Source organism: Epinephelus fuscoguttatus, linkage group LG2, assembly GCF_011397635.1.
Source record: "Epinephelus fuscoguttatus linkage group LG2, E.fuscoguttatus.final_Chr_v1".
NCBI lineage: Eukaryota > Metazoa > Chordata > Actinopteri > Perciformes > Serranidae > Epinephelus > Epinephelus fuscoguttatus.
Window position 1 is genome coordinate 38118477 of NC_064753.1, and position 12088 is coordinate 38130564.

Consider the following 12088-nt stretch of genomic DNA (forward strand, 5'->3'; position numbering starts at 1 on the left):
GAGCCCTTAAAGTCAGAGGACTGTGTGAAGAAATGGTTGTAATTCCTACACGGTTCATACTACATTGTTGAAAAAAGCCTTAAATGAAAGCTGAGAGTCTGCACTTTAAGCAGGTATTCATTGTTTCATTTAATACCCATTGTGGTGGTGTACAGAGCCAAAATGATGACAACTGTATCATTGTCCAAATAATTATGGACCTGACTGTAAGACCAAGGAGATGGTCATTGATCCTAGGTGGGGGAAAAGGCAGCACATGCCACTACACATCAGTGAGACAGAGGTAGAGAGGGTCAAAACCTTTAAATTTTGTGGCATGCACATCATCGAGGATCTCACCTGGTCTCACAACATACAACAGATCATCAAGAAATCACAGCAGTGATTGTACTTCTTAAGAAATCTGAGGAAACCTGGCATGCCAACCAATATCCTCAGCAACTTTTACAGCTGCACAGTTGAGAGTGTGGAGGGATTACATATCTCATCTGGCCTGGGAACGCCTTGGGGTCCCCCAGGAGGAGCTGGAAAGCGTTGCTGGGGAGATACGTCTGGAACATTTTGCTCAGCCTGCTGTCCCCTGACTTGGCTTTGGATAAGCAGTTGGAAATTGATGGATAGAAGGATGGAATAATAATAATAAATCAATAGATACTGAGATAAGTCAAACAAAAACATGAATATATATATATATATTCATTATTTATTTTTTAATCATAATAATTGTAACTAAGCGGAAGCGGAAATAAAACGGAAACCAGCTTCAACGTCTCGTCTCGCGCAGGGAAATGTTTTGGTTGACCATCTTCTATCAATGCCGCGTGGATTTTTGTAAACACTAGTTGGCCTGATGAATCGGCACCGCTGACACTTAAAGTATTTTAGCCACCATTCACCTGTGTCACACATTATCTGGTACGTAACGGTCTCAGTTGATTGTTAAAAAGTATTTATGGCAGCTAAGAATAAAGTTGTAGCTAGCAGCTAATGTTAGCAGCATGTAGCCTAGCTAAAGTTTACACTGTAGCTAAAGTGATGGCACGAGCTTCGCTGCTGTGTGTCTGTTTGTCGCACTGTAATGAAGAAACAACGGTATCTGCTTACCTTTCTTTATTTTACTGACAGTGTGTGAGACCGCTGAAGGACGATAATGTCTCTGCGGCTGCTGTCAGTGGATCCATCAGACCGGGGCTCTCAGAGATGCAGGCTGGGTCCAGGCTTGATGTCAGCGCTGGGTCTGAGTCTGGGCTCCCCTCTGCTGGTGTCAGTCCCCGGGGGGAGCTGCCTCTGCACCGCCTGGCCCCGGCCTGACCTGGCAGAGGGCTTCCTGCAGATGGACCTGAAGTGTTCCTCTCCCAGTCTCATCCCTCACCCACCTGCTCATCTCCACCTGGACCCCGAACAGCTCACACCTGTGCCCTGCCCCAAACTGAAAGGTGTCAAAATAACTGTGGTGATCCAGAGTGCTGATTTTAAGAGACACACATCTCCTCGCCTTATTCATGAGCTTGTGAAAGACATGCTGAAAGGTGTATATGTCCACAAGGGGCATGTGATAAACCTGGAGGATTTTGATACAGAGATTAGATATGTTATTATTGAAAGCATCAATCTGGACTCTGCCAGTGCTGGATTAATCACCTCAAAAACGGGTGTGGAGATAACTGGCATCCAGACGGTCCGGCATTACAGGAGTCATCTACAGGGCCAGCAGGTGCCACCACTGGGGGGTCTGGAGGAGGTCAGCATATATTTACTGTAATGACATTTATAAGTATTCATCCATAGTGTGTAATCCCACCATGTGACACCTAAATTTGTTTTTTGTTTTACTGTATTTTAGGTTAGTGCCTCCTTGAGAGAGATGCTGCAGCTGCCTCTGTTTTATCCAGACACCCTGACCTCTCTTGGTGTGTCATGTCCCAGAGGTGTGCTCCTGGTGGGGCCTCCAGGTGTGGGCAAGACCCTGCTGGTCCGCAGAGTGGTGGGGGAGGTGGGAGCCAGCCTGGTGGTGGTTAGAGGGCCAGAGGTAAATATGTTTAACATTTCAGTCTGTTTATGTGTAACTGTATTTTTGTAAAAACCCATGTTTATTATGATGTAACAAATTGTCTGATCTCAGTTGAGAAGTTGTTAGGCTGTTGAAACTATTCAAGGCACTTCCTTACACTGAGGCAACAGTCCTCTGAGTACAATATTGACATAAAGCCTTTCCTTTTTTATTTGCAACATTGCCTACAGTTGCCCCATAAAACCACAGATATTAAAGGAATACTTCACCCAATAAATGACCATTTGTAAATCAATTTGTCACAAACTCTCACACAACTCATGCTGTATAATCCAAGTCTCATTTATCCAGCTGTATGCTCAGTACTTCTCAAACACATGCATTTTTGCTAAAAACTGAACTTAAAGTAAAACTTTTCTATGCTCTCCTCAAAGCCAGACTAAGGTTTTAAGTGAAAATGCAACTCTTTGAGAAGTATAGAGCATACGGCTGGATAAATGAGACTTGGATTATACTGCACAAGTTGTGTGAGAGTTTGTAAACAGATGTTTTAATATAGTTTTGCTGTTGAAGAAAAACAGAGTTTTCTCCGTGAATTCAAGGTAACACAGCATGATTTACAAATTGACGTGTTGTGGGTGAAGTTTGACTTTAAAGGCTAAACATTTGGTAAGGCCAAAGCTCTGGCGGTTGGCATTTTAATACTGTTTCAGGATTCATATGGTCATTATATTAGCCTACCCTAATTCAGAGGCAGGAGAGTACCAGAATATCATAAACAAGCAGATATATTGTTATATCACTATATGTGATTTAACACCTGTCATCATTGTGTTTAATCATCTACTGTCACAGCAGAACATCTGTCCCAGAACAAATAACAAGAAGATTTGTCCATTTCTGGCTGTTGGAAAGTCAGTTTTCCTTGAAAGCAGTCCACCCTCACATTTTCAAGTATCTTAATGTGACCTTGTTTTTTTGTTTGGCATTTTTTGCATTACGTGCTACAAGGAGTTGTACCAGAGATCTGTTGATGTTGTACATTTTGGATGATAGACTGAGATTGATTAAAATGACTACACTACCTTAGCGGCTTCAACCATTACAGATCCAAATTCAACCAAGCTGGGACATTATCATTTTACATTTAACATAAACACATTTACTTACTTTTTATATTGTAAAGCACTGTGTGTAGCATTTTTGTATCAATACAGCTTTTTAATATTACTGTATATCATAAATAATAATTGTAAATAATTGTTTCAGGTGGTGGGATCACGGCCGGGTGAGAGTGAGGAGAAGTTGCGTGCTGTGTTTGAGCGGGCTCAATCTGCAGCTGAAGAGGGTCCATGTGTGCTGTTCTTAGATGAGTTAGACTCTCTGTGTCCAAGGAGGACCGGCTCGTCGGCACCAGAGAACCGCCTGGTTGCTCAGCTCCTCACACTGATGGACGGAATGAATCAGTCTGATCGCTTCCTCATCGTCGGAGCCACCAACCGGCCAGACAGCTTAGACCCAGCACTGCGCAGGCCTGGAAGATTTGACAGAGAGGTGCAGATCAGACATATATATAACTCAATACATAATGACAAATGTAAAAACATCTTTGAGGCCCTGAATTTTTACGTCTCTCGTTCAGGTTATCATCGGAGCTCCCACCATGCAGCAAAGAAAAGCCATCTTGTGTGTTCTGTGTGAGAGGATGCCGGTGTGTTCCAGTGTGGACTTAGCTGAGCTGGCACAGAGAACCACAGGATATGTAGGAGCGGACCTCAGCGCCCTGTGCAGAGAGGCTGCCATGCTCGCTATACGGGAAAACTCAAAGGTAAATACAGCAATCAAGCAACATTTCATAAATAAAAGAGATACATGTAGTACCTTCTGTCAGGATATATTCAGATTGTATTGTATTTCACACAGTAGGTCTCACATGACTCAGGATCGTATTTTGCCGCTTCACTCATATTTGATTTTATATGTGGGCTCAACAGGAAAAAATCATATAAGTGCTCAGCTTTTAAGTTTGAGAAGAGTACTATGGTGGGTTTTTGGCAACCCAACTTGTGCACGCGTATTCTACTCGTAAAAGTAGTGAGTTGTTTGTATTTAACCACTGAGCCGTACAGAGTGCGTCCCTGCCTCTTCAGAGCATAAACTACATCCATGGCAGTCACAGTCTTTCTCTTGGTGGGTCTCCTTGGACCAGAGATATGCTTCACTGTGAGCCAGACGGCTCGGTGATTCCCAGATGTTATCACTGAGAACTTTACAGTGACGCTTAGCGCCTCCTATACTGAGTCCTTTTCCTCCTTTGCCTCTTCCACTCATTAATGCTAGTTTGAGTTTATTCTTATCTGATTTGGCACAGTCAAATCAGCGATCTAGGAAATGTGTTGTGCTGTATGTGTACCATAAAGTCAATCCGGTCCTCCACTAAAAAGATGCACTTGCATTTATGCTACAGTTCACAAAATGTGGTTTGCACTGACACACAGTTGGATTGCATTGCTAAAGATGCATTTTGCTTATTGTTTGTTTGACATATATTTCCCCAGGACACCCTGGAAATTAGTATTGATAGTATTGATATTAGTATTGTCCCTCACTGCTCTGTGAGGAACAGGCTGACACGCACCCTCTCCACACTGTTGCTCACTGCTCTATGAGGAACAGTGTGGAGAGGGTGCGTGTCAGCCTGTTAATGGATGAGGGTGGAGAAGGAGTAGGAAAAATTTGAGGAAATATCTTTGCCTTAAGAAAACCTACCCACCTTTATTCAAAGATAACTCACGGTACTGATAGACACCATCATGAACCCAGATATGCCTGCATGGAAAGCTTTATGCTACCCTTACCGATGACCAGTACGAACAGCAACTATCAAAAAAAACAATCTGTTTTACCAGCATATGATGTAATGTTTGTGAAGGTTATGCATATTCGTAGCGCTCACTTGGGTGATGCCTCAGTGTACAACCATGTTTTGTGCAGTCACATTTAGTACATGCAGTACATATAATTCTGTGAGCCTGGGTCATGGGTTGTATTGACATTGTCTACGATGTCATATTTTAATATTTTGTCTTGTTTTTGGTGTGGGCCGCAGGAAGAGTAGTCGTTACAGCGGTAACAACTAATGGTGATCCTGACTTGACACTAAAGAATACTGATTAGATTATTGTCAAAATTAAGATATTGTCCAACAGAGAGGGAAATTTGTCTTGGGCTTTTACCTCCATGCTTTGCTTTGCAAATAAGGTATGCAAATATGCTATGTAAATAAGTAAGTTTATCTGTGAGTGCTGGTGTTCTGTTTGATTCGATCCTCACCACAACCCAACACCCAACACATTGCTCAAAATTTTCATACATACATACATATAAAAGTTTGTTGATACATAAAATCAAACATAGCAAGCTTCTAGAAACACCTAATCAAGCTGGATAAGCAAATGTGTCACAGCAAAGATGCACAGTCTGCGTCCTTTCACACAGTCTGCATGAGTCATCCTTATAAAATAAAGTTGTAATTTAAGTGTAAAAGCTGCTATAATGGCTTTAGAGCGTTGATTCCTCAAAGTCATGATTGCTTTTTTTTTTCTTGTGCTGTGTTATCTGCAGGGTTCAGGAGAGCAGGCGGTGGGTATGAAACACTTCCAGGAGGCCCTGAAGGTGGTGCGTCCCTCCTGCCTGCGGAGCAGCCTGGGCAGGACAGAGCTCTCTCCGGTGTCATGGGAGCAGATAGGAGGCCTGGATGAGGTCAAACTCAAGCTAAGACAGGTGACTGTGCAGCAGTGTTTGAATTATAGCAATGTAAACCACAAAAAGTCGTCATCTGAACATGTTTACTGATCAAGACTGATACAGAAAAAAATACTTCATAGATTCTCTCTTCCTTCCATCCCTCTCTCTCTCCTGTCTGAACATCAAAGAGTATCGAGTGGCCGATGTTGTACCCCGAGGCGTTTGTTCGTCTGGGTCTGTGTCGACCCCGTGGCGTGCTGCTCTACGGACCTCCAGGATGTGCAAAGACTACACTCGTCAAGGCCGCAGCCAGCTCGTCTCACTGTGCCTTCCTGTCTGTCAGTGGTGCTGACCTCTACTCTCCCTATGTGGGAGACTCAGAGAAGGCTTTAGCGCTGGTACTTTCTTTTCTGCAAAAACACTTATCAGTGGCTGCTGTGTTCTTATCCTCCTGTTTAATCAATAAACGTCTTCACCTGTCTGTCCACGCGTAGCTGTTTCGCCAGGCCCGCGCCTGTGCTCCCTGCATCCTGTTCCTTGATGAGATTGACTCTCTGATTGGCTCGCGGTCAAACAGTCAGACGCCAAACAGCGTTCAGACCCGCCTTCTGTCTGTGCTCCTAAATGAAATGGATGGGGTCGGCCTGAAGACGCTGGAGAGGAGAGGGACAGAGAAGATCCTCCAGGCGGAGGGAATGGAGGAGAAGCACACGCAGGAAAAGGTCAGATGTTACGGAAACATGTTTGAGGCTGTCACTGCATCTATTAACACCACATTTGATCGTAATGAGGTGAATACATCAACACTCTATGCTGTAACCTGTTCTTGCTCTCTGACAGTTGGACTGCCAGGAAGTATGCAACAAAGAGGTGATGGTTGTAGCTGCTACAAACCGACCTGACTGCTTAGACAGTGCCCTCCTCAGACCTGGCAGGCTGGACCACATCATCTATGTCCCACCACCTGACCAGCAGGTAAGCTGTTTGTCCAAAGGAAATTAAATCTGAAGTCATACAGAAATCTTGTATGATATTTTTAGAGGCATTTTTTTTTCTTTTTAATATTTATTAAAACAAGTTCCTCGACAGTAATTCTCACACAACTGTCCACACACAAATCACACTGGTATAAGAAAAAACACACAATAGTAAGAAGATATAAGGCAGGTTAAACATACTTTTAGCATCAAAGTACAAAATAATAGAAGACCATCTGTCTAAATACATGTCCATCTGGAGATGCAGTATCGTGGTTATGTTTTTAAAAACAGATTGCAGCCTCAAGTGTTAAGGTCTGTTGATCCAGGGTTGGAGGGTCGGGGTTAATCCAGTTCATTGTAATAATTTCTCAGGCTATTAACATAAGTGCTCTGAGCATGTATTATTTATTTTTCTCCACCACCCCCCTGTAGATATGCTTTGCACAAAATCAACTAATGTGGTTCCAAGTTCAGGATTCTCCTATTTCCCTTTTTTAACCTCCTCCCTATAAACCTGTAGTTTAATCCCAAAAAAAGGGGGAAAAGTCATCTCAGTCTATTATTGTACATCCAGTACAACTCAAAATGAGTGGGCACCTCTTTGATCATCAGAGAGAACCGATTTAAAAGATAGTTGTGCCTTTTTGTATTGGCGTATCTTTGATTCACGAACCTTTAACTTATCTTGGATGTCCATGTGTCTAGGCTCGTCACTGCATCCTGAAGGTGTCCACACAGTCGATGCCTGTGGGTGCTGATGTGTGTCTGGAGGATCTGGCAGCAAAGACCGAGCTTTACTCTGGAGCTGACCTGGAAAACCTGTGTAAAGAGGTAATGTGAAGGCCACATTTTCAAAAATAGGTTTCTACCATTTTATAGGGGAGTTTTTACTTATTCGCTGTAACAGTCCAAGGACAGAGGGATGTCATATGCTGTAAAGTCCTCTGAGGCTAATTGTGATTTGTGATATTGGACTTTACAGATCTTGAAATTGAAATTAAATTGAAGTTACTATTTGCACAGCCTTTTGAGGCATGCCGAGTAATTGGACTACAATGAACTTGACTAATGTGTAAAACACTGTGGGTTGCCTTCGGGTATGAATTGTGCTACATAAATTAATTGAAATGTGTTTTTTTGTTTCCAGGCGGCTCTGTTGGCGCTACAAGATGAAAACATGGAGGTGTCTGTCATCAAACACACACACTTCCTCCGGTCCCTCAGCAAAATGAGCGCCTCTCTCACTGCCCAGCAGATCTGTGCATATCAAACACCTCCCAGATGACAAAGCAGATATGTCCTTTGACTTGTATTATTACACCAAATATGCTTTGAAATAAAAAAAGGTAAAGGTATAACCTGACCCTGTTTCCTGGTATTTTCTTGTGTTTTCTGTCACTGACAAGCACTTAAAATCTTACAATGTCTGAGATCTGTGCTCCAAAACATCCTCCAGCAACTGACCTTCAGTTTTCAAATGTGGCCACAAGAGGGGGCTCCACACTCAAAATTTATTGATCATCAAATTAGATGTGTAGACGAATTGAACTCCACTGGTGCGGTTGAGCAGAGGAAGCTGTGTCTGTCTACGTGCCTTTCACCTCGTACTAACCCCTCATCCAGTCTACATCAGACAGCCTCACAGGATGCTGAGCTGAGAGACGTTAAGGACTTCTCAGCAACAACAGGTGAGACCTTCCACACAGCTGCCTCTGTGACTTGTTGACTTTAATTTACTGAATGGACCATCGGACTCATTGTTGAGTGGAAATGTGATCCATTTCTCTTTTAGGTACTTGAGACATTCGCAAAAATGGTTGGGTTTTTCCAAATGTTGAGGAAGAAAAAGGAGGTGAGACATCATTTTTGTGATGTTCAAAGTTATTTTGTGTTGTCTGGTTATTGAATTTGTATTTTGTATTTTTCTATTATGGTGATTATTTAAAACTCATTTTTACATGTGTGTTTCAGCTGATCCCTCTCATAGGGTTCATGGCTTTTGCTGCAACAGGAGCAACCTCTGCTGCAATCTACTTTCTGTGTACTAAACCTGATGTTATGTGAGTGTTATTGCACTTTTTTCTAATTTTGATAAACTTAAATTCCACTCTAATAAAGTGCTTTAAATTGCACTGAACTCTACACCTGTTCTCATACTTCAACCTGACTTCTATCAGCCTCAAGTGATGCAACATTTTCATTCGTTGTTTTTAGTTTGAATAAGACCAGAAACCCAGAACCATGGGAGAGAGTGGACCCATCAAAACCTCAAAAGGTAACATCTAAGATTATGCAACATTTTATAATCCATGTATAGTTTTTAATGAGCTTGATAAGCTTTTTTATGTCTTGGCACTGAGATACGAGCAGAATCTGGGAGTGCGCAGCTGCAAACTGCTGAGTCACTGAGGAGGAAATGTTATCAAATTGGTATCCGCCTGCTGTTGTGACAAAAGATTGATGATGTTTATGTTACAATACATGTTGGTACACGCTACTCGTGTGACATGTCACTTTTAGTTGATGTAACGTGCAAATACGTCATGTGAAACCTAATTTTTCTATCTGGCATTTTGCTGCAGCTCATCACCATCAATCAGCAGTGGAAACCAGTGCAGGAGCTGGAGCTGGTGAAGAATCTCACCAAGTAAATAAAAGGCGGGCGTCTGCCTGAAAGATCCACAGCGTGACCAACAAACCTGCCTGCCCCCCCATCAGTCTAACAGAATCCTTTCCGCACAAACTAGGATGCTTTGACAGTCAGTGTGCGGAAATGCTTCTGCTCCACTGGTGGGGTTTCACCCGGCTCTGGACATCCATCCATAACTGTAGAAAACTGTCATAACAGGTAGCCATGCTGCCATGAAGTGTAAAAGACTAACTAACTGTGATCACAGCTAGGGAGCAACATTTACACTGATAAGCTGTGGTGTTTAATTGCTGTTAATGAAGTTGTGAAGAGTGTCTAAATGTGAAAGACATAGAATGTAAACTCTGTAAGTGAAGTACTGTACAGTGTCAATAAATTATTGTTGTAAACATATTCAACTGTCTTTGTCAGTGTTGCTTTTGTTCTCAAAATTCAACACATTTGTCTGCAGGATTATTTGTATTCCTGTATGTAGATACTTAAAATATTGTGGTTTGTACTACAGAGGAAATAGTACTATCTCCTCTTAGCTTTATCTGCCTCACAAAGAGTGTTTGAACCATAAATGCAGTGCTGAAAATTGTAAATACCCTACACAGCAAAACATAACACAAGGAAAAGTAAGGTGATACTCTATATTTTCCTTTTTGTCAGCAAGTCCTGTGAAAACACCAAAACTAACACTGACTTGATCCTGATAAGAAATATTATCTGTACAGCCAAAGCTAGCTCACTGCTCTGTGCCACAGGCGTTACCACTAACATTAACAATGGACGCACTGTGTTCACGTGCGCCAGCATGCCACTATTCATGATAACATGATCCTAAAATGGAACCGGCTACAATTCAGCCATCATAATTTTTTATTCACACCTGGGTATTTTGTAATGTTGTCCCAAAACTATAAAAACAAATGAGCTACATGATCGCACTTTCTAACATGTTACTCATTTATGATGAACACGAGCACTGTAGTTCAGTCTGAGTTGATCCCACATGCACTCGACAGGCACTGAAGATACTCTAAAGTGAAGTGTTTCTTAAACGGGAGCAGGGGTGTAAATATAGACAGTGCAGGCAGTGTGGTTGCACCCTAACCCTAGCCACCCCAAGGGGCCTGATTGCCACCTGGAAATACACCTGTGTTCAAAGAACTCGCATTAAATGAAAAACTGTGCAATTTTCTCAATATGCCCTCAAAAAGGCAAACCCATCTCCATCATGGTTTTCTGCTTTTGTACAATTGTTTAGTACAGAGAGAGCTGGACCCAAAAGCGTGACTCAGACAGCTGTTCAGTTTAAAGTGGCACTCAGGAGAAACAGGGCAGGCAGGCTGAGCAGGGCTGGAAACAGGTTGGCAGGCTGGTGTGACAGGCTAACAGGTTTCGGCAAAAAAAAAAAACCAAGAGGCAAAAAAAGCAACAAATAAACCGTAGTTAACACCACAAGGTAGACTAAACGACCTGGCAGAGACTGCAGTGCAGAGCCGGGGTATTTGTCCTTCTGGGGTTGATTAATGGATGGCTTTCAGGTGAGCAGGCGATTGGCAGCAGGACTGATGAGAGCCACACCTGGACACACAGACAGAGAGAGAGACAAACAAGGAGCCACAAAAACAAAGGGGAGGGGGGGAAACAGATGACACATGAGTGAAGGAGAGGCACAGACTGACAAAAATACTATCAATCTATGACAAAATTATATGCTAATTCCACAAAAACTTTGAAACTACAATTTAACTATAAAACTACTTAGTTAAACTAATAATTTCCTATTGCTTTTGTACTTTTTGTCAGGTATGTTATGATGGTTGCTGGGTAATAAGTATGTAGATGCTGTCCAATATCAAGTCTCTGTTTAATCATGTAATGAGACAATATGATTTACAGCAGCAACTTTAGGTGCAAAATCTCTCCAGACTGACAGGCTGGGCACCTCTGCAAGTGGATATAACATAAAAGCAGCTTCATAACACACAGTTAGTAACTAGGATGCACTAGGGCCCATCATAACTACCTTACGCCACTGAACAGGGGTACAGGTAGCCCTAAGGGTACTTTGGAGTAGGCCTACTGTAGAGGGTACCTGAATTTCTTAATTCTAAAAACACAAGTCATGCATAATTCCTTAAGTAATTATGTTACAATAAGTTCAATAAGAATGTAAATGTAGTTCAATAAATCACACTTTATATTTAGTATTTCTATTTTCAAGGAAATCGTTAACTGCTACCACAAATGCATTTATTTATGTTTACGTTGTTTTACTGTGTTTACTGTGAGAAAAAGTATTTCAAACAGGGGAACATTATTGAAAAGAGAACCACTACACTAGTGCACCAAAATGTGTGTTAATCCACCACTGAAAGTAGTCCCAAATAGATGCACTATAACTCCTGCTAAAAACTACAGTGTCCAGCCATTTTGGAAAATTGGTGACTGTTTTTAAAGGAATATTTTTTTGGGAAATGTGCATATTCACTTTCTTGCTAAGTCAGATGATGATGTGTACAATCTGTATAGTAGCCTAAGCTGCCGTCAGCAAACAGCTAGCCTGGCTCCATCCTCCTGCCAGCACCTAAAATATTCACTAATTATTTAACAAGTCATAGCTTGTTTGGCAGCATGGTGCAGTGATTCACATTATCGCCTCGGGTGCAGAGTTTGCATGTTCTCCCCGTGTCAGCATGGGTTTTCTCC

At 42.1% G+C, this 12088-nt stretch overlaps 2 protein-coding genes across 2 annotated transcripts; both read left to right on the forward strand.

Annotated features, from left to right (window-relative positions):
* Positions 1-755: 755 nt before the first annotated feature.
* On the forward strand, positions 756-8101 carry spata5l1 (spermatogenesis associated 5-like 1). Its single transcript, XM_049562716.1, has 11 exons — positions 756-915; positions 1126-1741; positions 1844-2029; positions 3281-3565; positions 3654-3839; positions 5636-5794; positions 5947-6156; positions 6253-6480; positions 6599-6733; positions 7444-7569; positions 7886-8101. The coding sequence occupies exons 2-11, from the start codon at positions 1151-1153 to the stop codon at positions 8021-8023; spliced, it is 2244 nt and encodes a 747-aa protein (XP_049418673.1). The 5' UTR covers positions 756-915; positions 1126-1150; the 3' UTR covers positions 8024-8101.
* A 191-nt stretch (positions 8102-8292) lies between these two features.
* On the forward strand, positions 8293-9781 carry lg2h15orf48 (linkage group 2 C15orf48 homolog). The gene is made up of 5 exons (XM_049562816.1): positions 8293-8426; positions 8531-8590; positions 8710-8798; positions 8953-9013; positions 9321-9781. The coding sequence occupies exons 2-5, from the start codon at positions 8552-8554 to the stop codon at positions 9387-9389; spliced, it is 258 nt and encodes an 85-aa protein (XP_049418773.1). The 5' UTR covers positions 8293-8426; positions 8531-8551; the 3' UTR covers positions 9390-9781.
* The last annotated feature ends 2307 nt before the right edge of the window (positions 9782-12088 follow it).